Below are 27,453 nucleotides of genomic sequence, written 5' to 3'. Positions count from 1 at the left end.
GCTCCCTTATCGTCTGGACACAGCCACGCTCTGAGTTTTGGAAATACTGAGGGGAGCCCTGGCTCCCAGCCCCTCCCATCCCTTACACAACACTGCTGGCCTGGCTGCTAACGATGCTCTAAAATCCCAGACTTTAACCAGTGCTTCCTCCCGGGGCTCATAAACCCCCCCAGAGCAGCAGGAGGGGCTGGCACTGCTCCACCACCCAGCCAGTTATTCCAGCTGCAGATCCCAACGCTCCAGGATGCAGCAGCAGCATCTGCCAGACCCCCCCTGCTCCCTGTCACACCTGTCTGGGGGTGCCAGCACAGACCTTCCCAAAACATCATGCACAGACTCAGACTCTGCATCTGTCCAAGGGGGCTGGAGCATCCCAGAGGGAGCAAAGAGCTCCTCTCCCCCTGGGAAAGGCAGGAGGACTTGCAAACAGGAGCTAAACCTGCAGAGGAAAACTCCTGCAACATCTGGGGACAGAGAGAGCCCTGGTGGCTCTTGCTCCAGGGTGCACAGTGCCTTCTGTAGGGGACACAGTCTCAAGCTACCTCAGGGAAGGGATAGGTTGGATATTAGGAAAAGGTACAGGTTGGGTATTAGGAAGAAATTTTTCACCAAAAGAATAATAAAGTACTGGAATGCTCTTCCCAGGGAGGTGCTGGAATCACCATCTCTGGATGTGTTTAAAGAAAGCCTGGACATGGCACTGGGTGCCACAGTCTGGTTGAGGTGTTGGGGCGTAGGTTGGACTCGATGATCTTAGAGGTCTCTCCCAACCCCATCATTCTGTGATTCTGTGATTCTTATCCCACAGGACAGACCTGGCCTGGCCATTAGCCAGGTACTGACCATGTGCTGACCCCCCCAGCACCACAAATCTCCCCAGAGAAAGAGGGGAAAACAGGGGGACACTGCCTGGCTGTGGCCACTGGAACTGCCTGAGCACCACAGGGGTCACAGCAACCTCTGGTGCTCCCAAAGGGATGCTCTGCCTGCCCTTTTTGGGAAAGGCAAAAGCTGCCTGCACCAGGACTCACCTCCATGGCCTTGTCACAAAAGGGCAAAACTCAGCTGGGTTTGAGCAGCCTGCCAAGTTCCAGCCACCCCCTCCTTGTCTCAGCCTAACAGGTTTCCTGCTCCCTGCTGCCAAACTCATTGCATTTGCACATGCAAACAGCAGCCAGCCCCTCCTGCCTGTGCTGTCACACATCCAGGGTATCACCTGGATGTCCACGGCAGGTTCAAAGCTTTTCCTCCTTGTGTGCTCTCCTATCAGACACCTGACAGCACCCTCACCACTTTCCATAACCTCCTAAACCCACAATTTGCTAATAATTTGCAAAAGCCCTCCAGAGAGCACAGCTCTTTCCATTCCAGTTGTAATGCTGATTGTGCCATTAAAAAGTAATATTGGGCTGCTGATGGGCAGGCAGTATGCACTTGATTTGGGGAAAGATGGCAGAATTGTATTAATAATTCATTAATTTAATTAAAGGCCAGGTCAGCAGCTGGACTGCATTGTCAGAGCTGGTTTGGGAGTGCTGCCAGCTCACCCAGCTGAGGATCTGGCTGGCTTGATCCTCCCTCCACAATTTTTTTATTCATCTTCCAGCTGAAGCCCAACTTGAAGACATAAATAACAGCAAGCTGGCTGGGCAAGGAAGGGATTGCAGCATGTTTCCACCAGCAGGGCCACGAGGAGGAAAGGAGAGGATTAGTTTTGTGGCTCTGGGGGTTTATGGCATCATTTTAGGAACAAACAAAACAGAATAATTGGAATGAATCCTCCTCAGCTCTGCTGGGGCAGGCAGCAGACCCCCAGGCAAGCTCTGCTGAATGCACAGCTCCAACAGAAGGGCTGGGGGTAGAACCCACCCAGAGGCAAAATCACCCTGCAGCTCATCCCTTCTGCCTGTCGCCCTGTCTGGATGAGCAGCCCCAGCTCCCAAGGAGGCCTCCCCACACAGGGGCCTGCAGCAGCACCCATGCCCTATCCAGGGATGTGTGTGGGAGAGCAGCTTCCAGAAACAGGGAGTCTCAGTGGAAAATTAAAAGTTCTCCTTGTTCTTCCAGAAAAAAAGAGAAACCCTCCCGAGTCCCAAAACCCACGTCAGAAATTGACTTTTTTTTCTCTTCTCTGCTGTTCTCTGCTGCCTGATGATCAGGCAAAGCCTTGGTGGGCTGAGGAGCCTCAGCTTTGGGCATCCTCTGGCCAGTACCACCTCCCCATCCAGCCCCAGCCCTGGGGTGGTGGCACCCACCTGCCACCTCCACGATGTCCCCGGGGACGATGTCGCGGGCGCGGATGCGCTGCACGCCGCTGCGGTCGGCGCGGATCACCTTCCCCATCTCGGGCTCGTACTCCTTCAGCGCCTCGATGGCACTCTCAGCATTTCTCTCCTGCAAGCAGAGAGGAGCAGAGCTGATGGTGCCAGCAGGCTCCTTCCCCACCCACTGCAAAGGCAGAAAACCCAGCCCCAGCCCTGGCTTTGGAATCCATTCACACCACGCATGGGACAAGCACCTTCAGCCTCTGCAAAATGATTCCTGCTGGTTTAAACCACCCCAGGTCCTGGACATTGCCTGGACCTTTGGGGTTGATCATCTCATTCTTGGTTTGAGAAGCAGTGTGTCCCAACCAAATGCATTTTTCCCCATCCAGCAACCTCACCTCAGATCAAGCTGCAGATAAATAAATGGCCTTATAATGAATAGGCAGAAAAGAGGAGCATCACTGGCTGAAACCATCACTGGCTGAGGGACACACTGAGGTGAGGGGCAGCAGCCACTGTGGCTTTCTGGTGGACAGAGCAAAGACCTTCCCTTGGAAAATGCATTTGGCCCTGGCCAGGAGACAAGCAGTTTTTGCCTGGATAAGTGCAAGATAAGCTCCAACCTGCACGAATTGCCAAAGAAAGACCTAAAGAACCAGCCAAGAGGCAGCCATATGTGCAGGGCATGGGGAAGCATGGCCAACATGAAAATTGAACATTTGGAAAATTAATTTCCAGGGGCGTGAAGCAACCAGACCTTTAGATGAAGGCCCTGAGCCTCATGGAGCAGACCTGGAGGGCAGCTGTGCCTTACCTGCCACACCCCCACCACAGCGTTGGCAATCAGGATCATGATGATGACAATGGGCTCCACAAACGCCGTCGTGGTCTCCTCCCCTTCTTCAAACCAGGCCAGGATCTGGTGGCAAGAGAAAAAAAGGAGCACAATGTGGTTCAAACCAGAGCAGCAACATCTTAAGACGGACGATGGAAAAAGAGCCAAACCACAGGTGGTTATTTGCTGGAGAGGGAACACCCTGGAGATGGCCAGACCCACATGGTTTGGTCAAAGAGTGGAATTGCCAGGTCCCACTGCTGGAGCCTCCAGTGCTCTGCTGGGATAAGCTGAAGCACTGAACAAGTGGGGCTGGAGCCAACAGCCATGCAGTGCCTGAATGAGTGTCGGCAGCAGGAAAGCCTCTCCCTCTGTGTTCAGTGCTCCTGTGGGGACACCATGGCCATGAAGCTGATGAATGGAGAGACCAGGCAGCACTGCAGCCCCTCCTGGGCAGAAGGTCAGTGAAGCAATCTGAATAATCAGTGCAGTAAGAGCAGCCCTGCAGAGCAGGGACTGACCTGTGGCTGCCACCACCCTGAGCCCCCTCTCCATCCCAAAAGGCCTCATACCATTGTACAGATGAAGCACACACACAAATGTTTCCACTCCATTTAACTGCTCATGGACCTGCACTGTGTCAACACAGCAGCACCTCTCTGCTCTGTCACAGAGGCACTGGCACAAGGACCTGACCTCTGGCACAGGCTTCACACCTGCTTTACCTGCATTCACTTCATTGCATGTTGTTTTGGGAATGTATTAAACCCCCCAAGGGACCAGCCTTCCCCCTTATCTACCCATGGGTCACATCCTAAAGGAAGAGAAAGGAGTCTCAGCTTTGCCATCCTGCTGCCAAACACACTGACTTACACTCAAAAAAACCCCAGCTGTTCTCAAGCACCTTGGTGGGAAACATCTCCTCATGCAGAGATGCTCCCAAGGTAGATTGTGGGCAAAACTGCACTGACAGTTCAGTCCTGGGGCACAGCAAACCAGGCTGAAATCATCAGCCTGGAACAGCCCCCTGTAAACAGAAGGCAGCCCAGGGAGCTCTTTGATATCACTCTTGGTGCTTTTTGATCAGCATCACTGAAAAATCCTCCAGTCCCATCTTCAAGCAATGCAGTGATGTTGCCACCATGCCCTACAAACCACTGCTCTGCTGCTGCATCTCCTTCATCCCACAGGGACCTGCCCTCCTTTCCTCTTTGCATGTCACCTGAGGCTCTGTGTGCCCCAGAAGGTGCCACCCCAAGCTCTGGGTACTCACAAAGGACAGAAAAGCTGCCATCAAAAGGATGCGGACGAGAAGGTCTTCAAACTGCTCCAGTACCAGCTCCCAGAGGGACTTTCCTGGTGGGGAAAGATGAAGCCAAGCACAATCAGTGCTAAAAAAAAATCCCCAGAAGACAGGTAAACCACTGAGGCCCTAAGACCCACATCCCTGCTTGCTTCAGAGCTGCTCTGGTGCCCCTTGGCCATGGGCATTGGTGAGGACATGCAGCACTGTGGGGGCTTCTCTCTAAAATGAAATGCTTCCATTTCTGGCACTGCCCTGCTTTTACTGGGTCTGGTTTTAAAAATCCTCTGTGTTTCTATTCACAGAAGTAGCCTCACCACCACAGGAAGCTCTACTGTCAGCCCTGCTTTCTCTGGGCTCAGATTAAAAGACCAAGATTAAAACCAAGATTAAAAGACCCCAAAGATTCCCTCTGCCTTGTCCCCAGCACACTCCACCCAGACTCAAGGCATGCACTGCCACCTCCAGCCCATGACTTACCTTCTTCTGCAGGGAGCTCTGTGGGTTTTCATCGACAGCCCAAGGAGCACAATACAGCAACAAGTGATAAAAATGAAAAGATCATTAGTGATTTGGACCCAGGCTAGCAATCCCTTCCCTTATGCCTCACTCAGCATCCCAAAATGCAAATTTTTCTGCACAAATTCCCACATCAAGGCAGCTTGTCCTCAAACTTCTCAGTCCAACACCAAGGGAGCAGCCCTGGAAATTTCATTTCCCTGCTGCAAGTGGCTCCAGCAGCATTTGTTCCTACACTCAGCCTGCCTAAAAAAATATTCCTCAGGAGCTGCCCTCTCCAAATCCAAGACACAGAAGTGCAACCATCCCATAAAATGCCCTGCCAGAAACCCAATACAGCCCCACTGGGGACTGTAACTTTCAGACCATATTTCCTATTAATCTGTTGTACTTTACAGCCTGGAGCGCTCTAGGAAACAAATCCAAGGGCGATGCTCAGCTGCTCCAAGCTGTCCTCCTGAAGCCACCCAGGGGGTGCAGAGCTTCCATCCACACTGCTGCCAGCCAAACCCAAGCCCAGGCACCTGCAGAACCTCAGAGAAACCCAGGGGCTCCCAAGAACCCACCCCAGACTGCCCAGGATTCCCACATCCCCAGGAGGTGACTGCGACCTTCGTGTGCAGCCATGGGTCCCACGACCACTGGACAAAGTGATTCCCTAAGATTTGAGCATTTATATTTTCAAAATATTTCTAATCCTGCAATTCTTTAGTGCTTAGTCCAAACTCCATAGAGAGTGTTAGCTACAGCTTTCCCATTTTGGTCAGACAAAGCAATTCCTCTCTAGGCCTGGGAATCAAGGATTCCCTCACTGCCTCAGGCCCCAAGAGATGGGAACAAAAGCGATTTGGGGGGAGAAAACCTGGGATAAATTACTTAATTACCTGAAGCTGTAATTGCAAGATTAACCCCCAATATGCAAATGGACCAAATTTATAAAAATATGAAAACCTGTGACCCGCTGTCCATTTTGGGTGTAGCCCCTGGAGGGCCTCATCTGCCCTAAATATACCTGAAGGCCCTTCAATAAATACAAATAAACTGCTTTTTATTCTCTTAATTTTATCTGGCCTCTGTTTTTAGGTCTCAAAAGGCATCAGTGCTCAAACCCTGGTTCCCTCCAAGGGAATCCTCCTGCTCCTGGGCAGCAAGGGGGGAGCTGGCCCTGCTGTGGGCAAGGCTGGGCCCAGGACTGTGAGGTCCTCACCCAGGGAGGGCTCAGGAGTGACCAGGGAGGAACCCAGGGAGGGCTCAGGAGGGACTCCCCTGATTTTGGGGGCTCATGGGTGCTTGTCTCCACTTGCCCCCATCAGAATTCCAGAGTGGTTTGGGTTGAAAGGGACCTTAAAGTTCACCTTGTTCCACCCCCTGCCGTGGCAGGGACACCTTCCACTTGACCAGGTTGCTCCAAGCCCTGTCCAGCCTGGTCTTGGACACTTCCAGGGATGCTTTTCAGGATGCTTCCAGCCACAGCTTTTCAGGGTAACCTGTGCCAGCCCCTCCTCATCCTCACAGCAAAGAATTCCTTCCCAGTGTCCCATCTGACCATACTCTCTGTCAGTGGGAAGCCATTTCCCTTATCCTGTCACTCCATCCCTTATCCAAAGCCCCTCTCCAGCTCTCTTGTGGCCCTTTTAGGCACTGGAAGGGCTCTGAGGTGTCCCCAGAGCCTTCTCTTCTCCCCAGATCTCTCAGGGCTCTTCTGCACCCCATGGAGCTGACAAGAAACCCCTGACAGCTCTGGGTTAACAGTTAGACTCAATGAACTTAGAGGTTAACTTAATTCTATGATAAAAAAAAGATGTTTCTCCAACTCCTTGTGTTTCTGGAGGGAATAAGGGACCAGATGAGTCCAAGAGGAACCAGCCTGAGGCAGACACTGATGCCCCAGCACTGTGGCTGTCTGCAAACACCCCCAGCCTGGAGCCCCAAGTGAAAGCAGGAAGTGAAACCTGCTCATCTGTTTTCCATCACCTATTTTCATTCAGAGGAATGAAAAAAAAAACCCCAAACCAAACCTACCTTCACCAAACCAGCCAGTGAAAACAAGAAGCCTGAATGTGCTCATGCTTCAAACTGTACCAGGTCCTCAGTCCTCACAGACACACCCACCATGAGCTGTTCTAAACCCACACTCCCCTGGGTCAGGCTGCTCTGATCCCTGCCACTGTGAGACACAGAGCAGCACACAATGCCTATAATTATTTTTATAGCAAAAAAAAAAATAAAATTAATCTTGGAGCACCTTTAGTGTTCAAGTCACTCTCCAGAGCGTGTCAGAGCAAAGTGGCTCCTGCCCTCTCACAGCCAGCTCCTCTCCACCCCCAGCTTCCTCTCCCCAGCCCAGAGAGCCTCCAGAATTAAAAGCAGAAGAGATCTGCTGCTGCTATTTCCACCCAGACTGCACTTTAAGGGGTGCAAGAGGGCTGAGGGCAGGCAGGTGCCCTGGGGGAGGCAGCTGGGGCTCCCCCAGGTCCTGGCTCAGCCTGACTTTCCACCCAGAGCAGCCACCTGGAACAGCCCAGGGCTCTCAGTGCTGTCCCACACTGAGTTTGCACGAAGAGTGGCAGCAGCACCTTCACAGGGCTGGGGCTTTGCATGAGATCTTGATGAAAGTTCAGCAAAAGGGGTTTCTGTGAACTCAGGAAACGCGCACAGGGGCAGGCAGCTGAAAGCCTGCGGTGGCACAGTGACACTGCCTCCTGTCACCAGACCTCAAACACAGCAGTGCTGCTGCAGGCACCTCCCAAACCCCCCAGTTTGATACAGGCAGCTCCTGCTGCCAGTGACTCCTTCCTGCACTCTTCAAGTGGCAGCTCAGCACCAAACACCCAGAGAAAAAGGGCTGAAAGTCACAATAAGCCCATATTTTTGGGTGTGAACTGATAAAAACACACTGGAAAACAGGAAAATTTGGGGCTGGAGCTTCTTCCTGACACATCCAAAGTCTTACTAGAAATAAGAGGGTTTGGTACTCCCCAAGCCCCAAGTTCTGTGTGAGTCAGCCCCATGGCACCAGCAGTGCTGCCATGTCCCATCCTGCAGGGAAACCCACCACAGGCAGGGGACCAGGAAAATCCCAAATCTGTCATTGCCTTGGGACAACATGGTGAGTGCAAACAGGCTGAAATGGAAACTCCTGGCTGGCACCTGAATAGCCCCTTTAACCCCCCCAATAACCCTTTTGAAGGGTGGCTCAGCACAGAAATCCAGCCCTGGGCAGGAGCTCCCAGCCAGAACACAAATGCAGTGACACCACCAAGGGTGGAAAGGGGCAATGGTGGCTCAGAGAATCCCAAAATGGGTCACCCACATGCACCACAAATACCCAGCCCCCCAGCTGAGCAGCCCCACCACAGGACCTGCAGCTTGTGGGCACATCTGTGGCTCCTCTGCTCCTGCTCTCCTGCATGGCAGCTTTGGAGAGCAGAGCCAGGAAAGTGGAGATATCCCCTCACAGCCGCTTCTTCCTGTGTGCCAGGTGAGGTTTGCTCACACCAGCGACAGCCACTCATTCAGGGCTGCTTCAAAAGGCATCAGAAAGATCAAATAAACAAGATGCAACCCCCCTCCCATGGCAAACTCCACTGCTTTGCTGTTCCTGTCATTCCCCAGAGTTCACCCCTGCTCCAGCCCTGCCCTGCACTTTGCAAAAGCTCAGAACCCTCCTGGCTGGGGGATCCACTGCCCCAAAAATAAGCAAATTCAGTCAAATTAAGCAAATTCAGCTGTCACAGGGCCATTCCCACCACCAAAAGAGCACTGTCCCCTCTGGGTTAAGGCACCACCACCACCTCTGAGGGCTTTGCCTTGCAGGGACACATCCACAGCTCCAGGGATGCTGAGCATTTGCAACTTGCTCTGAGCTTGTCACATCATGACATCTCTCCTTGCTGTGCCACCACATCTGTGGTGATGTTTGGCCCATACCAGGCTGCAAAATATCCACACAAGATGCTCCAAGGGTGTGCAAGGAGCCCGGGCACCCTGAGAGCCGTGGGGCTGGCGTCGGGCTGCTCCAGCAGGAGGTGAATCTCCAGCTCCTGCCAACTCAAACAGGGCAGGCAGCCCACAGCTGGCGCCTGCAGCATGGCAGGGCACGGCAGCCAGGTGATGAAAAGGTAAATAAACAGTGGTGCCACCCAGGAGCACAGCACAGGCACTGCCCAGGGCTCTGGGACAGCCCCTGTGAGGGTGTTCACTTCACAGGGGCCTCAGGGTGAGGGAAGAGATGAGGATCTGACTCCCTGTTTCAGAAGGCTGATTTATTATTTTATGATATATATTCTATTAAAACTATACTAAAAGAATAGAAGAAAGGATTTCATCAGAAGGCTGGCTAAGCTAAGAATAGAATAAGAAGGAATGATAACAAAAGCTTCTGTCTCAGACAGAGAATCCAAGCTAGCTCACTGTGATTGGCCATTAATTACAAACAACCAACATGAGCCCAATCCCAGATGCACCTGTTGCATTCCACAGCAGCAGATAACCATTGGTTACATTTTGTTCCTGAGGCCTCTCAGCTTCTCAGGAGGAAAAATCCTAAAGAAAGGATTTTCCATAAAAGATGTCTGTGACAGCCCCGCTCTCCTGGCCAGAGCAAACACACACCAGGACAGGCTGGCACAGGGGGAGCTTCAGGGAAATGTTTGAGCTTTTCCTGCTGTAACAGGAGCAAAAAAATCCCTGGAGCACATCCCTGCACAGCTGGTGTTTCTCCATCCTGCACTGATGCCACTCTGCTTTGGGGGAAGTGAGGAACAAGGTGACATCTCAGAGGCCAGCACGTGACAAAGCAACCCCTGGTGCACATTCGAGTTCAGGGTGCAATCCACAACAGCAAACATCCTGAAATTCCATTTTCCCTCACCATTTCAGGAGCTTCCCTGGGATATAATCAGATTTCCCTCATGGGAAACCCTTCTGCCCCCAAATGATGTGGGAAGAGCATGATGCCCTCTGGGAGAATAATGATGAGCATCACATCCAGGCCCAGCTTTCTGCTCTAAATAACTTAATTCAAGCTATATTTCTATGTTGTAATCACTTTTTCTTCCCTGCCTTTAATATCTTTTCCCTTATGCAGGGAAGGGGAAATGAATGTGCAAAATAAGGGATGCATCCAATTCCTTTGGACTCTGCTGACAGGCAGTAAAGTAGCAGTGAAAAGGGCAAGAAAACCCTGAAACAACCCCAGCTGGGAGAGCAGCTCCTGTCCTGTGACACAAAGCAGGAGCCCAGGCAGGGCTGCTCTGGGATCCTTCCACCATCCCACAAGACAGCAGGCAGGATAAACTGTTATTTTAACTGGCTGCCTTTCCCAGGGCTGGCTGCAGGGATGTCTGCTCTGCCTCAGCCCTGCTGACAGCCAGCACTGCACACCTCCACTCCCCAAAACTGCTGGGGACAGGCTTTGCTGGGGTGTTTTAACTCACACAGCCCATAAATCCCACCTGAGGATGGAGAGCGGGGCTGCTCCTCACCCTCGAGGTGAGAGGTGTGAAAAGCAGCGTTTGGGAGCCGTGTGCCTGGGTGTTTCAGCGTTATCTGCATGCAAACACTCAAAGCCTGATGCTGCTAATGCTCCCAGAGGACAAAACTCAGTGATCCAAGTGCCTGGCTGTGCATGACTTAACTCACCCACACCACTTCCTGTTGGGAAGGATGAAAGTTTGACAAGAAAGTCTCACAGATGCTTAGCAGAAAGATTTTTAAATGTGGAGTCTGATGAAGGAATAGAGTTGGAAGCAAGTTTTGATCTAGAAGAAAAGAATTGCTGAGCCAGTCTCACTGGGTAACCAAGGAGGCAAAGGGTGTGTTAGTTAGAAGGGGTTTTATGACTTAGAGCAAAGGATAAACCCACCCCAAACAAGAAAATGTTTTTACCAAGCAGAAAGGACAGCACAGGCAAACAAGGCAGCAAAGTAGAAAAAAGGTCTCAGAATTTCCCACTGCAACAAAACTGAAACACAACTTCTAGCTTAAACTGTAATGTACCAACTTTTAGTGACTGGAGAACAGTAACATGAATATGGTAATTACAGCAGTTATGATAGGCTGTAGATAATAGTTAAGGTACAGATTGGTTCTACTGTGTTAAGATGCTCAGCAAAGAAAAGTCTATAATGCAATGTAACCAAAAGAAAAATCTATAATGCAATGTAACCAAAAGAAAAGTCTATAATGCATTGTAACCTAAACTCAGGGTCTCCAGGCCTGCCTGCAGCTGGAGCTGACAGCTGTGGGCACAGCTCTGTCACCCACCACCCTGGACTGCTGTAAACTCTTGGATACAATAAACTGCATTTTGGAGACTGCCTGGAGTCCCACATCTCTCATTTAGGCTCTTACAACTTCCCTTTCTGCACAGCTCCTGAGCACCACAGCATCCCTGGAGCTGGCCCTGCCCCCTGTGCCAGGGCAGGGGGTGGCTCTGCTCAGGCACAGTGGCCCCCTCAGGGTGCAGCTAAAGGGACCCTGCCTGCTTCAGCCTCTGCCCCCACATCCCACGTTTGAAGGAGCTGGGGCTGTTTAGCCTGGAGAAGAGGAGGCTTAGGGGGGACCTTATTGCTCTCTACAGCTCCCACCCTCAGACTCACAGGTTCTGAACCCTGCCCAGCACCATCAATCCCCCCAGGACAGTGATGGGGTCCCAGTGGAGAACTGGGGGCACCAGGCACCCACTGCTCAGTCAGAGGGGAAAGCTGAAAGCTCATTTGTTCCTATTTTGGCCAGCTGAGCTGATCTCAGCAGGTCAGGGACTAGGAAACTGCAGTTATCCTGAAGGGAGGTTGGAGACAGGTGGGGTCGGTCTCTGACAGAGGCAGAGGACACAGTCTCAAGATATGGCAGGGAAGGTATAGGTTGGATATTAGGATGAAATTTTCACCAAAAGAATAATAAAGCACTGGAATGCTCTTCCCAGGGAGGTGCTGGAATCACCATCTCTGGATGTGTTTAAAGAAAGCCTGGACATGGCACTGGGTGCTGTAGTCTGGTTGAGGTGTTGGGCTCAGTGATGTTGGAGGTCTCTTCCAACCTCATCATTCTGTGACTCTGTGATCCCCACATGCTACTGCACCAATGTGGGGGCACACACCCCCCAAAGCTCACTTAGCCTTTCCCCAGAAAAGCCCCAAAGGTTAAACCCCTCAGGCAGGCAGCCCCCCAAGACCCAGCAGGGTGAGGGGCTGTCCTGGGGCACCCCCTTGGCATGGGGGGCACTGGCTCTGACCACCCAGCATGGAAACCCCGGCCCTGGGGGGGCACAGCTGCAGGGAGAGCCCCCAGGCCTGCAGCCAGCAGCATTTCCAGCTGTGCTGAGCCCCTGCCAGCCAATGAGCACAGGCAATAACCCTGCATTAAAAACCACCTCAGGGGTACACGCACAGCACTCGGGGCACAGAATCACAGACTGGTTTGGGTTGAAAGAGAACTTAAAGATCATCTTGTTCCAACCCCCTGCTTTGGCCAGGGACACCTTCCACCATCCCAGGTTGCTCCAAGCCCTGTCCAAGCTGCCTTGAACACTTCCAGGGATGGGGCACCCATCCCCATCCTTGGGGGATGCCACAGCCAAGCCAAGCCAAGCCCTGCTTTGTACCACAACTGGGGACAATCCCAGGGAATTCAGCCCTTCCCCTGTCCTCCAACACCCCCAAGGAGCTGCTCCCAAAGCCAGGGGTGGTTTCCTGCTGTGGTGGCTCTGGGTGTGCCCTGGGTGGGGAGCCCTCCAGCCCCAGCCCTTATTTGCCTATCGCCTCACAGCTGCTTTTTCCTGTGTGCCAGGTGAGGTTTGCTCACACCAGCGACAGCCACTCATTCAGGGCTGCTTCAAAAGGCATCAGAAAGATCAAATAAACAAGATACAATCCCCCTCCCATGGCAAACACCACTGCTTTGCTGTTCCTGTCATTCCCCAGCGTTCACCCCTGCTCCAGCCCTGCCCTGCACTTTGCAAAAGCCCAGAACCCTCCTGGCTGGGGGATCCCCTGCCCCAAAAATAAGCAAATTCAGCCCAGCTGGGGAAGGCAGCAGCTGGGGATGGGTGAGTAGCACATGAGGAGGGATAAGCAGAGGTTTAAGGGCCAGAAACATCCTTGCTGTTTTCCAGGCAATGCTTTAGGGTAAAATGATCCAACCGCTTTCCTCACTGGCACCTGGACTCCGTCAATGGCTGGCAAAAAATTCAGCCCCAAAAATTTCTGGTTTGGGTCACAAGGCTTGCTGGGGCAGACAGAGCTCCAGACCAGCTGCTCATCCCACCCTCAGACTCACAGGTTCTGAACCCAGTCCAGCACCATCAATCCCCCCAGGACAGTGATGGGGTCCCAGTGGAGAGCTGGGGACACCAGGCACCCACTGCTCAGTCAGAGGGGAAAGCTGAAAGCTCATTGGTTCCTATTTTGGCCAGCTGAGCTGATCTCAGCAGGTCAGGGACTAGGAAATGCAGTTATCCTGGATGTGCCCCCCAAGATCACCAAAGCACCAGCAAACCCAGCCCTGTGCTATCTCCTTCCCCCCAGAAAATCAAAAGTGACATCCCTGTGCTGAAGGAGAAGCCACCACCCCCATGTCCCACTGTCCAGGGACAGGGAAACAGGAATGGAGGAGGGAGTGTGGCATCTGACCAATGGTCCAAGAAGCAGTGTGAAATAAATAAGGAAAGCCTCACCCACCCCACTTTAAACTTCCCTTCCTTTATTCTTGGAAATGGCTCATCCCCAAAATGCTGGGCAGTACAAGCTTCCCCTCACTGCAGTTCAGGGGGGTCCATGAGCCCTGCCCAGCCCTGAGCATCCTCCTCCCATGCCACAGAAAAACAAATTGGTTCCTTGCCAATATCCCACCTCCCTTCCTCAATGCCAGGAACACAAGTTCAGAAGATGTTGCCCATTTTGCTGTGAAAATGAAGCTGCCACTTGGGCTTGCCCCTCCAGTGCCCACGTGGTGTTTGCAAGAATAAAGTCTTGGAGACATTTAAAGGAAAAACCTCAGGGAAATGGGGTTGGAAGCCACATCCCCTCAGCCCTGTCCCCATCAGCACCCCCAGCAGATCCTGGGATTGCTCTGGGAGTGGGAGGGAGTGGGAAGGAGGAAACCCATGGCTCCAGCCAGGGATGGATTATTTGAGCAAACTAAAAGCAGCAGTTTGTTCCCTCCTGCACCAACGCAGTGGAAAGAATTTCCAGCTCCGGCTCCCGGGTGGAAAAGCTAAAAATCGGCATTGAAATAGTAACGGTTTTGGAAAAAGGAGAAAACAAACCAAAAACCCCACAACCACTACAGGAGCTGAAGAAAATAAAGCTAAAGGTTCCATGAATTTTTTTAGTTTTGGGGTCATGTTGGGTATTTTTTGCTTCTTCCTACCTCTGGTTCAAGCAGACCCTTTCCATCACTGCAGGGAAAGGCAAGGGAGTGACTCTGCCTCACCTGGGAACCCTCTGCCAAAATTACCACAACCCCAACCAAGGCACATGCTGCAACCTCAATCCATTCTCTTCTTCCACCCTGGAAATATCATTTTATTTCCCCATTTATCACCCTAAACCTAATTCTTCAGCTAAGTGTTAAGTAAATAGGGAATCTTTGTCTCATTGTTTTGGGCTCTGCTGCAGCCCTTGGCTGTTCCCCACATCCCTGAGATGCTCCCTGCCCCCAGAGCCACCCCCAGACCCAGCAGAGTGACCAGAAAGTGCCAGCCAGGCCAGGGGCAGAGCAAAGGGGGGTCTGTGCCCCCTCCAGGCACACTGGACAAACTGTTCACTTGCAGCAGCTCCAACATCCAGTGAGAAAACTCAATAACTGTGATTTTCCTGGCAGTGCTGGGCAGCAGTTTAGGAAACCAAGCGCAGGAGCTGCAGAGGTGGCAGTGCCAGGAGCCCCAGTGATGCCCCCACTGCCAGGTCAGCCCACAGAGAGCCCAGCACCTTCAAACACCCCAGGGGAGGAGCCAAAATTGGGCTGAGCCTTTCAGATGAATCCTGCAAGAATTGGAAAACAACAAGGTGGGTCCGTGTTTGGGACTTTTTTCCCTAAAAATCCCAAAGGATTTAAGAAAAATCCTATTTTTCCAAAAAATATTTGAACTGAAAAGACTCCAGGTAAGAAAATGAAACTAGGATGAATTTTTCCAAAGGGATGTGTTTGATTCTGGAGGAGAGATGCTGCTCAGAACACAGCAAATGCTGCTGTGCTCAGTGGGGGAACAGCAGAACTCCCTCCCCAAGGAGCAGCTCCAACATCCCTCTACACTGAGACAAGCAACTTCCATGAGGCTGTGAGCAACCATTAAGGATATCACATTTGTATGCCTTGGAAAATATACCAATAAGTAATGAAAATAAGTAAGAAACAGAAATAATAAATTACATTGCAAAGGTAAGTAAAGTTACTGAAACAGAGCCTCAAACCTGCAGTGTCCATTTAAAAAAGAAAGAAAAAACAAAACCCAAAAAAAACAAACAAACAAAAAAAAAAACCCACCCAAAACCAAACCAAAACCCAATAAGAACTATGGGATATTGTTTTTAAATCCAAACTGCATCTTTTCCCCTTCCCTGCCAAGATGAGGAACCTGCTCACCCTGACCCCTCCAAATGCTGCTGTTTGTTTTAATTGCTATCTTTTAATTCATATGTTTTAATCAATCCTGCTGCTGCCTGCAGCCAAGCCCCAGGGCCCAAACTGTGCATTTCTGGATCATGAACACCCAGACTGTGAACATGGGGTGGAAAAATTCCCTGCCCCAAGCTCGGGGCTGAATGGTTCCAGCTCCATCCTCCATGTGCTGCGGTCTGGAGGGAGTTGGGTTGGAGTCTTTTTTCCATTTGTTTGTTTTCTGGAGGAAATGTTTCTGTCATGGCAAACCTGTGGGGAATATCAAAGTTTGAACATGGCATCCCATCCCAAGCCATCTCCCATGATAAATAAAACCAGGATGATAAAATACATCCAAGGTAATGTATCCCTTAATCCACATGGGCTGCTTTTAACTCAAACTGAGATTATCAATCATGAATTTATTTTGCAGAACTCCTTGCCCCAGATGACCTGCCTCCACCCCTCCCTTTGCTTTTTCTGGTATCTGTTCTCAGAGAACAGTCTATTTTCAGCAATCCTCTTGGATGGGTTTTCATGGAAAATGAAGTCTACCCGGCCCTTAGTTTGGATTATATCACAAGAAAAAAATTTCTGTAGGATAGAAAGGATCTGTTTTTCTGGATGGGAAAAAGGGGTGAGTTGGACAATTAATGCTTTTCATGGATGAACTCTCTGAGGATCACACATTCCTGTGTAGTTGAAGGAGCTCCTTTCCTGGAATGAGATACTTGGAGATCCCTGGAAATATGAGTCCCTTCTTGGGTTTTTTCATAATCACCTTCCAAATATACATAATATCTGTGGGTGTGACTATGAAGATGAAATATTATACATATATGTATGAAATATTATACATATATGTATACAAACATGATACCAACATATATTTGTGCATATGGATAAAATATATATATATATAAAAATATAGGGAAATCTAAATATATTTAAGTGGAAAAGGGAAGAATAATTTGAATTAGGCTTTATAAAGGCCTATAAAGATGAAATGTTATACATATATGTATACAAACATGATACCAGCATATATTTGTGCATAAGGATAAAATTGTATATATATATATATATATATATATATACAGGGAAATCTAAATATATTTGAGTGGAAAAGGAAAGAATAATTTGAATTAGGCAAGAGGAACCCCAGAGTGGGTCTGAACCAGCGCTGCAGAGCAGCCCCTTCTCCTGGGTCACTGCAGGAACCCCCTCTGGAGGGGAGCACAGGAGATCCCTGGCTCTCAAAGCGTGGAAAAGCCCAGAAAACCTGCAAAACCCCAAAGAACACCCCAAGGATGGCCCGAGGGGAACCCTCTGTGACGGCCCAGGGATGGACGGAGCTCCATCACTTCCCCTCTCCCGCCTGCCCTGCTGAGCCAGCCTTTTCCATTTTTACTTTTCCACTCGCTCCCCACAGATTCCTTAATTTAGCCCTTGTGTTGACTTGGGAGGCTGCAGAATGGAAAAAGGAAAGTGCAGACAGGCAGGTGAGGGGAGGGTTATCCCGACCTCGGCTGCCCGGCGGCTCCTGCTGGGCAAAGCTCCAGCCGAGCCGGGCCCCGGGGATTCATTCGGGCACTGCCGGAGCCGGGACACCGCTCAGCCCAGCCCAGCTCAGCTAAACTCAGCTAAACTCAGCTCATTTCAGCTCAGCTCAGCTAAACTCAGCTAAACTCAGCTCATTTCAGCTCAGCTCAGCTAAACTCAGCTAAACTCAGCTCATTTCAGCTCAGCTCAGCTAAACTCAGCTCAGCTCAGCTCAGCCCAGTTCAGCCCAGCCCAGCTCAGTTCAGCCCAGCACTGCCCAGCTCAGCTCAGCTCAGTCCAGCTCCTCCTCAAGCATCTCTGAGCTTTCACTCCCCTTTCGAAGGAAAGCAGAAGAGGAGAGACTCTCCCCCACCCACACAGCCTTCCCAAAAAACAAGGGATTTTTATCGCCAACCCATGCAAGGAAAACTGTTTCCAAACCAGAAAAAGAAAGATACAAAACAAACAACCCCCAAAATAATAATAATAATAATAATAATAATAATAATAATAATAATAATAATAATAATAATAATAATAATAATAATAATAATAATAATAGAATATGTGGGCCTTCTGTTTAGCCCTATTTTATTATTATTGTTGTTATTAATTTTTAAACCTACCCTGTATAATAAAGCAGGCACCTAACACAAAAAATCCGGAGCCTTGCATTTGCTCTGAGGACAGCTCTGCAAGAGCTCCAGGGGGTTTCCCCAGAAACACAACGGGAAAAAAAACCCCAAAACCAAAACAAAACAAAGGAAAAAATGCGTTTTGGCCATTCATGACCCCGGGAGGACCCGGAGCAGCTGCGGGGACTGGAACAGCTTTCCCAGGCAGCCCGGGCACAGCGGACTTTGGGGAGCCCCGGGTGAGCGGAGCGCGATCAGGGACAGGGAAAAGCCAGCCCGGATCCACTGAACGCTCCGCCATCCTCCCCGCCTCGCCCCGGTGTGACACACACGGAGCGCTCCAACAGCAGGAAACACCCGAGGCAAAAATACCGCGGGCAGGAACCCAGGGGCACGGGGGACACGCGGAGCGAGGAGCGGATTTCCTCCCCAAACACCGCACCGGGAGCTTCCCCCTCCTGCAGGGACCGGCCGGCTCCCACAGGGACACAGCTTACAACTGCCTCGGCTCGGCTTTCCTCCAGAAAGGCGCTTTTGTTCAAAGGTGTCCCATACGTACTTGCAAATGTTTGTATGGGGGGGGAAATTTATATATATATATATATATATATATATATATATACACATACATATATACATATATACATACACACATATATATATATACACACACATACTGTGTATATATATACTGTATATATATATATATGTATACATATATATAGATATAATATATATAATTTATATGTTATCAGTGAGTTAATAAGTTATATTAGTTGGTTATCAAATAAGACATATCTATAATCTCAAATGGGAAATTGTACACATATATATACTATATATATTTTTATATATATATGTATATATACATAAATATAAACATGTATAATATATAATATATATTATATATAATTTGTATGTTATCAGTGGGTTAATAAGTTGTATTAGTTGGTCATCAAATAAGACATACACCTATAATCTCAAATGGGAAATTATACACACATATATATACTGTATATATATTTTATATATATACATACATATATATAAATATTATATATATAAAATATATTTTTAGATATACATATATGTTATCAGTGGGCTAATAAGTTATACTAGTTGCTTATCAAATAAGACATACATCTATAATCTCAAATGGGAAATTATACACATATATATACACTGTATATATATACTGTATATGTATTATATATATGTATGTATACATACAGATATATATATTAAAAATATACTATATATATAATACATATATATATATATAATACATATGTTATCAGTGGGTTAATAAGTTATATTTTTGGTTATCAAATAAGACATACATCTATAATCCCAAATGGGAAATTATACACATATATATACACTGTATATATATACTGTATATGTATTATATATATGTATGTATACATACAGATATATATATTAAAAATATACTATATATATAATACATATGTTATCAGTGGGTTAATAAGTTATATTTTTGGTTATCAAATAAGACATACATCTATAATCCCAAATGGGAAATTATATACATATATACAATCTCAAATGGGAGATATACATATGCATAGATATAAAAATCTCAGATAGGAAATATGTTACTCTCAAATGGAGCACATATGTGTAGTCTCAAATGGGACACACATATAGAATCTCAAATGAAAAACATGACTATAAAATCTCAAATGGGATATATAAGGGTATATATCATCTCAAGTGATATATATGGTTCAGGTAGGACCAGAGGGTACAAAGGCAGGACCTGCATCAGCACATCCAGCAGATTTCTGAGCATTTAAATTTTAGGAGCATTCTGATGATCAGAGCAGTGACACTTAGGTTTAAGACTACCGTAGATCTGGACTTTAACAAGAGCTACAACGTTTCAGCTTTCAGCCATCCCAGGTCACAAACTGATGCCACCCCATGTCCTGAATGTCCAGGGATGTGCTGGACCGGGCAGATGGGATCACCACCAAACCACAGCCTGACCTCACACTCGCCACCTCTGCGGGTGAGAAAGAGAAAAGGTTTTTATTGAGTGATAACGAGCAGCCAAACCTCAGAAACCGGGAGGTTCCCACGGCAAAGCAGCAAATGCTGGTTACAGACACCAGGTTAATCGCTGCTGAGGATTAACTCAGCATCTCAATGGACCCAGATGAGTCCTCCCTTCTTTCAGGAGATGGCTAAGGGCGGTCATGGAGAGGACCATCAGCATGAATCCCATGAATCCTGAAGGGAATTAGGAGCCTCCAGGCAGCGCTGCTGCAGCCCGGCCCGCCAGGGGTTAAGCGCCCACGGAGCAGCCTCCGGTGCTCGCTCACGTCATGGAAACACTGGAGTAACCACAATTTTCTCTGCTGCTGTTTGGCTCCGCTTCTTTCAACATTTCTACACTTCCAGCCCAGATCTCTGCTACCTGTTTTGCAGCGAGGTAGCTGGCACCAACAGCAGCTCCACTGAGCACTGGGGATTTTTTTAAAATAGAGGTTATTGATGTACTTTCTAGTTACAGTGCCATCCACATTGAAATACAAAAAAAAATATCCAGACCAGATCTCCGCTACCTGTTTTGCAGCGAGTTAACTGGTACCAACAGCTCCACTAAGCACTGGGGATTTTTTTAAAATATAGGTTATTGATGTACTTTCTACTTCCAGTGCTACCAACACCAAAATACAAAAAAAAAAAAAAAATTATCATATACAGAATAATGAATGGGCTTCAAGCCCATTCAACACCAATGTGGGGTTGGTCCTTGCTGAGTTTTCTGCGTGTTAACACTGCACTGGGTTGGACTGAACCCCCAGACAGCTCTGTCCTGCTGCCACCCACCCACCCAGAGTGGCCACAGGCCCCTTCTCCTCCACCCATCCCTCCCATCCCTCCCAGTGCCCTCAGCATCAGCTCTTTCTCCATCCCGAGGTGCTCCAGCTGAGCAGGAGGGGCTGCCTGCATTGCTCCCTTCCCCAGGAGTGGGGAAGCACCAGCTGGGAAAAGGGCACAGGATGCAAACACTCAGCATCTGGCTCATAGCTCACAAAAAATAACCCTAAAAAAAACCCCAACAACATTTTGGAGGGGTATCAGCATCCCAACTGACTCTGCGAGCGCTGTGTGTGGGAGAAAAATCAAAGCTGGCTCCTCCAGAGGTTTGAGCATACAAAAAAGCATCAAACCACCTCATTTTTCAGGGCTGTGAAAACAGAAGCACCTCGGGGCTGCCAGCAGCCCTGTGAGGCTCCTGATGCCCTTTGATGGGCAGTTCAGATCCCTGATGCAAATCTCAGGGCAGCCCTGGGAATGCTGCTCTCCAGGGAGCTTTTGTGCAGAGAGGATCAGCTCTTGAGAGCTGCTGCCACCACCAGAAACAACAACCACCTGCTTTAAGGCACTTGAAGTCTCCCTTGCCCAGCCCTGAGCCTTGCTCAGCCCTGTTTTGTGCCAGCATTTGCACCCCTGGCCCCTCTTCAGGGATGTGCCATGGGGACCACGCCAGAGGCATCACCTGGGCTGTGGCTGTGCCAGGACAAAGCCAAGCCACAGCCAGGAGTCTCCTGTTCTCACACCATCCCTTCTGCAGGAGCAGATCAAATGCAGAGTGAAAAGGCAGCAGCTTGGATGCTTCTCAAAAATTAAAATTCTCCTTGGGAGGAAGAAAGCAACAGCAGCAGCAGGCATGGAGTGAGGCTTTTTACTCAAGAAAAATGGGTTTGAGGGAAGCTTTAGAAAGGGAAACTTACTTGCAACATAATTATCAATAGGATTTTTCAGGGATTTACCCTGGGGGGAGATGACCACAGAAATGGAACACTTCAAATCAGATCTGGAGGTAAGAAAAGGCTTAAAGCATGCAGAAAGCCCAATGGTGCTGAAATGGCAAAGAGCAGAGGTGTGACTTTGTGGTGATGGCAAGCATGGCTCTAGGATGGCCATATACTCTTGGCTGGACTAGGGACTTCAAAAGAGACACCTGAGTTACTGGGGAAAGGATTACCCTGGGAGAAGGGGGGTATTTTGCTCCTAATGGTGTTTTTGGAGGACACATTCCAGCCCCTTACTGGAAGCAGCACATCCCAAGCCAGTATCTGGGCATCCACAGTGCATCCAGCTCCTCTTAAATCAGTGTTTTGTAGCACCAGCTCTACCACCCCCAGCTTTAAAACCAGCAATGAAATAAGAACACTCATGAAATAACACTTGTGCCACAAGGCAGACCAACCCCAGGGGTAAACACAAGACCTGCAGGCACAATCCCTTCTCCCACAGAAGTTTCTGTCTTATGGCTCTGCAAACCTTCCTTCCCTGGTTCCTGCAGCATTTAGACAGCAGATGTCAGTTTTTCTGAACCTTGCTCTTGATTCACAGTGTTTTTTAAAGGTAGGTGTGAATGCAGGTAACCTCAGAGGATGGCACAGAGATGAAAATCCCAAGTTTCCCTGTCAATTACGAAAACTTTGTGTAGTGTCTCCCCAAATTTGAAGTCACTCACAAGGTTTGAATGCCTCAGCGTGTCTCCTCAGGGAAAGGATTTGGAGGAGGAGAAAAAAAAAAAAACCCAACCCGTAGCATGTTTATGAATCAGACTGTTCAGCGTGTGTTTCGGGGGTGGGAAAGGTGGGCGATGCACAGAGGAACAGAGCGCAGAGTTTGATGAGTCAGAAAATGCTGCTTTTCCTCTTCTTGCTGCCACCTCAAATACTTCAGCGTGAAATAGAAATTTTATTTCTTTTTTTTTTCTTTCTTTTTATTATTGTCAAGAGAGAGCTGGAGCATAACCTTGGCTCGTTAGCAACCGCCAGCAGCGAATTCAACGTCAAGCCCCCGCCGCAGGCGCAGACACACATATCCCGGGAAAAGGGTGCAAATAAATCAGCTATCAACGGTGTTTCTAGCAAAACAGGGGCTCAGATGTGTGCTCATGCCTCGAGAAAGAGCCTTGGTGGGTTTGAGGAGAGGAGCAGCACAGCCCAGCTGGATTTGGGCTCGGGGATGTCTCCTCCTCCCGCCCAGGCAGGCTGGGCACGCACGTGGGAAAACACACACAAGGATTTGGGCATCCTGAGTGAGGCTGGCAGAGACACAGGGAGGTGTGGTGGAGAAAACAAGCAAATTTGCTGGTGAGCTTTGAGCTGAACCAGGTTTGAATAACACTTAGACACAGCCACATTGCACCTGCAGCAAGGCAGGGGATCTGCAGAGCACGGGGTAGCACGATGGGGTCACCCCCAGAGCAGGGCAGTGAAAGAAGAGGATGGGTGAGCCCCAAGGAGGGCCCACAGGCAGGATGGTCCTGCCCAGCCGAGTTTCCAACCACAGCAGAGCTTCTGCTTCAGAGTCAGAGGAGATGAAAGACGAGATAAACACCCCTATGCTGAAGCTCAGTTGAGTTTGACTCCGCTGACATTCACAGCCCATTTAGGTTACCAATGGAGCAAATAAAATTATGCATACACATTAATGCCTGCAATATCCTGCCTGAAATGTATGCTCATTTACACTCAGAAATCCATTTAGAAGAGATAAATCAGAGCTATATTTAAAACAGAAAAATCACTTGTCTGTCCACAAAGCAGCTCCTGTTTACATCTGTCTTTCCTTGGCAAAAATCAAATAATTTCATGGGAAATTGTGCCCCTGGTTTTACATTTAGGAAGGGTGCATACCTGTACCCTCCTGCTCAGTCTGTTATAAAATAACAGATGTGCATTTGGTTATTTTTGTTTGGTTGTTTGGTTTTTTTTTTTTTAATTTTGTGGTAAAAACAAAAAAACAACCTGTGGAGCTTGAAGCTGGTGGATGGGATGAGGTATAGGGAAGCACCTGCCAGGCACATGTGAGACATCCAAAGCATTCATTAATTAAAATTGACTTGGGAGATTCAGAATTGCCATGGTGAGACCTAAATGTTCTGTGGCTTCTCCAGTTTCCTTGGCAAATGAAAGGCCATGCTGACAGCACTGATGACAGAGCTGAAACAAGAACACAAGCTCTTCCTAATGGAGAAATATCTCCTTCCACTCCAGTAATCTGTACCACACTGCTTGGCTCCCCAGCCACGAGCTGGAGATACCAAATAATCACTATTGCTCTCTGCTTCCTCCTGCAAATGTGTTTGTGAGCCCTGGATCTGAAAAAACAACAATTTTAAGCTCCAAAAGAATACCGCCCCCAAAAAATGAAATAATTTTGTATCAGTCACACCAATGATGGCTGCTTCTCACTTAACGTCAGAGCTCGTTGCAGCTCGTATTTTTTTAAATGCAATAAAAAAGCAGCAGCCAGCAGCTCTGTGAAGCATGTCAGGAGCAGTTTTTCAGAGAGATGATGTATTTTAGATTGTGATTCACGACCACACTGGCAGTTTGAAGTTCAAGATCAGAAGGAAATGAATGAATGTGAGACAGGAGGGTGCGAAAATGAAAGTAGCTGGAGCTCAAGGCCTGCCCTGCACTTCGAGCCACACAAGATTTTTCTTCCCCTTCTGTGCAAGCTCAAACAAGTCACCAAACTGCCCCACACTTCTGCTGCTAGAGTTTAATTTAAACCTAAATTGAAATGCAATTTAATACAGCCCAGCTCGTTGTGCCAAGCTGCTCCCTTGTGGCACCCTCACCCCAAGCAGCTCTCCCAAACACGACCCTCAAGGTGCCTGCTGCCACAACACAACCTGCAAGTTCTCACCATGCTGGAAAAAAAAACCCACTTTCTGCTTAAAACTAAGGTTTTAAACCAAGCAAACCACACAGGTCCCTATCTGCATGGTTTTAAGCTGGTCTAAACTGTCTATGTCTCATTTGCACCATGAGAAAAATATAAATACTGCTCAGAAATTGCAGAAGTTCAGAATTCTTGAAAACCTTCGACCACATTTCACTGAGGGTTGCACTGCCCATGTCACTGCCCTCAAGATTCAGGCACATCACTGCAAGCTGTGCAGTACAGGAGCTGCAGAGCTGTGCTTGGGAGGTGAAGGGCACAGGACACCCCAAAGTCAGCAGCTCCTGTGAAAGAACAGCCCGTGAGAAACCCAAAGCTGGGGTGCACGGGGAACAAACTGCTAAGCGAGGAGAGCACTGAGCCACAGCTTGCAAGAGGAGGAAGCAAAAAAGAAAAAAAAAATTAAAGGCAAACTAATTACCACCACTAACCCTTAGCTCTGCACCCACGTCACAGCCCTGAGCTCCCTTTGTCAAGGCAGAGCCGGTGCCACCGAGCAGCCAACGTGCCTGACTCAGGGCTGATGATTCACCTGGGCAAACAGCAGAGGGACAAAGCCACCAGGAGCCCCACGATGGTGATGGCCATGGTGGCACCCTGCTGCACAGCACAGGCCACCCCTCAGCCACATGCTCCTGTGGGGCCAGAAACCGGCTGCAATTGTACCCTGAGATCAGACCAGCCTGATGATAAGGATGTATTTTGCATTTAGGATGTATTTTGCATTTAGGATGTATTTTGCCTTCAGCCCCCAAAGCAGAGGGGCTCCTCCCAGTTAACCAGACAGGTCCCCAGCTGCCCTTCTCCAAAATCAAGCCTAGCAGGAGCAGGTGTGATGCTCCAATGCTTGCAGCTTGTGCAGGTGCTCCATGGCAAGAGCTCCCAAGGGCAGCCCTGACCACGCTGGCCCAGGGAACTGAGCTGAAGCTGCCTGGGACAGGGAGCACTGCTGGGATGGGGGGCCCTGAGCACAGCTCAGCACAGGACAGCTGCTCACAGGGCTGGGGGAGTCACAGCCCTCTGATCCCACCTAACAAACAGAAATGCAGACAGCAATCCTGCCAGCATCTACTCAGGCTTCCCTTCGCCTCATCCGTGAGGATCGGGCAAAAGGCAGATGCAACAAGCTCCAACCCAGGAGAGATTTTATACACGGAGCTCCTGCAGAAGTTTGAGAAGGGACTCACGACCCCAAAGCACTGCAGCAAACCACCCTAACCCCTCCTGTTTCCCATGCAGAGCTAACGATCCACCTCGGTCACAGCCTGAACAAAGCCACCCTAAAATCACCTGGGTAGGTGCAGACACCCCAGCCAGCCCTTCCTGGGCACACTGAGCACTCTCAAAACATTTACAAATTCCCCTTCTCAGCGCCGTGAAGATGCCCAGGTGCTCGCAGATGGTCCCCCGGGTCAGTGTGACACCGGCAGGGCAGGACACACACGGACGGTGTCCCCACCACCGCTGCCTGTCCCACAGCACCCACAGCCAGGGCTGCGGTGGGGGCGAGCGAGATCCCCCCCAGGACACCTCTCACGGCTCTTTGGGGCTTCCCTCGGTCACCCGCAGGCAATGAGACCTTCCCCTCTTTCCTTCCTGGTAACGAGATATCGCTGTCCCTCCCCGCTTTCTGTCACTCCGCCAGCGGAATTAACACCCCGCTAATTGCCGACGTTCCTGGCCGCCCGAACCCGCAGCAATTAGCCTTTAATTAAAGCCGATAAATATTGCCCTGATCAACAGGTGTCCGGCGGCACATCCCCAGCGATCCTCCGCACAGCCGGGGCCGGGAGGATGCTCGGGGGGGGACCCACGGCAGCACCCCGGACCCTGCCGGTACCGGCGGGGAGGATCCCGGTCCAGGTCCCCATCCCGGTGCGGAGGATCCCGGTACCCATCCCGATCCCGGCGGGGAGGATCCCGGTACCCATCCCGATCCCGATCCCGGTCCATATCCCCATCCCGGCAGGGAGGGTCCAGGTCCACATATCGGTAGGGAGGACCCCGGTCGCCATCCCGATCCCGGTCCCCATCCCGATTCCGGCGAGGAGGATCCCGGTCTCAGTCCCAGTCCCGGTCCCCATCCCGGTCCCGGTAGGGTCCCAGCGGGGATGCCGGTGTCCCGTTAGCGCTGCCCCATCCCACCCCCGCCCCGCATCCCGTGCCCATCCCGTCGCGCCGCACTGACCATTGGGGCCGTACTTCTCCCGGTTGCGGCGGACCTGCTCCGGGCTGAGCCCGCAGCTCTCGCTGACCCCGAAGCGGCGGAGCACGTCGAGCACGGGGATGCTGTGCGCCGCCTCCATGCCCCGGCCCGGGGCTGCTGGCCGGGGCCGCAGGAGGCACACGGGGCGCCGCTCGCACGGCGATGCCTCCCTCGGCACCTCTCCGCCCGCCCGCCCGGCGCCGGGCCCGCCCCGGCACCGCCCCGCTCCGTCCCCGCCTCCCCCGGGGCCAGCGCCGCCCCCTCGGCAGCCCCGGCACCGCCGGACCCCCGCGCTGCGGCTCCGTCCCCGCTGCCGCCCGGGGCAGGGGCGGGAAGGGACATTCAAGCTCATCCAGTGCCACCCCTGCCATGGCAGGGACACCTTCCACTGTCCCGGGCTGCTCCAAGCCCTGTCCAGCCTGGCCTTGGGCACTGCCAGGGATCCGGGGGCAGCCACAGCTGCTCTGGGCACCCTGTGCCAGGGCCTGCCCACCCTCGCAGTAAAGAATTTCCCCCTTATATCTAATCCAAATCTCCCCTCCTTCAGCCTAAAGCCATTCCCCCATGTCCTGTCACTCCAGGCCCTTGTCCCAAGTCCCCCTCCAGCTCTCTTGGAGCCCCTTTAGGCACTGGACAGGGCTCGAGGGTCTCCCCTGAGCCTGCTCTTCTCCAGGCTGAGCAGCCCAGCTCTCTCAGCCTGTTGGTGTTTTGTCAGATTTCCAGGCTGAGAAGTGGGCAGGTTTGTGGGCAGTGGAAGCAGTCCAGAGGAAATAGCTGTGTCTTAAGAAGTTAAGAGGAGAAGT

General features: G+C 50.3%; 1 protein-coding gene across 1 annotated transcript in view; it reads right to left on the bottom strand.

Moving 5' to 3' along the window:
- The window catches only part of ATP2A3 (ATPase sarcoplasmic/endoplasmic reticulum Ca2+ transporting 3), a 61,480-nt gene extending 34,660 nt beyond the window's left edge, over positions 1-26,820 (bottom strand). The window contains 5 exon segments of the mRNA XM_036394938.2: positions 2,256-2,394; positions 3,082-3,186; positions 4,376-4,458; positions 4,886-4,903; positions 26,633-26,820. Of these exon segments, the coding sequence (XP_036250831.1) occupies positions 2,256-2,394; positions 3,082-3,186; positions 4,376-4,458; positions 4,886-4,903; positions 26,633-26,750 (463 nt within the window). The 5' untranslated portion in view covers positions 26,751-26,820.
- Between the last annotated feature and the right edge of the window lie 633 nt (positions 26,821-27,453).

This window comes from Molothrus ater, chromosome 21 (assembly GCF_012460135.2).
Source record: "Molothrus ater isolate BHLD 08-10-18 breed brown headed cowbird chromosome 21, BPBGC_Mater_1.1, whole genome shotgun sequence".
NCBI lineage: Eukaryota > Metazoa > Chordata > Aves > Passeriformes > Icteridae > Molothrus > Molothrus ater.
The sequence above is the reverse complement of the archived record's forward strand: the minus strand, read 5'-3'. Positions and strand labels throughout refer to the sequence as shown.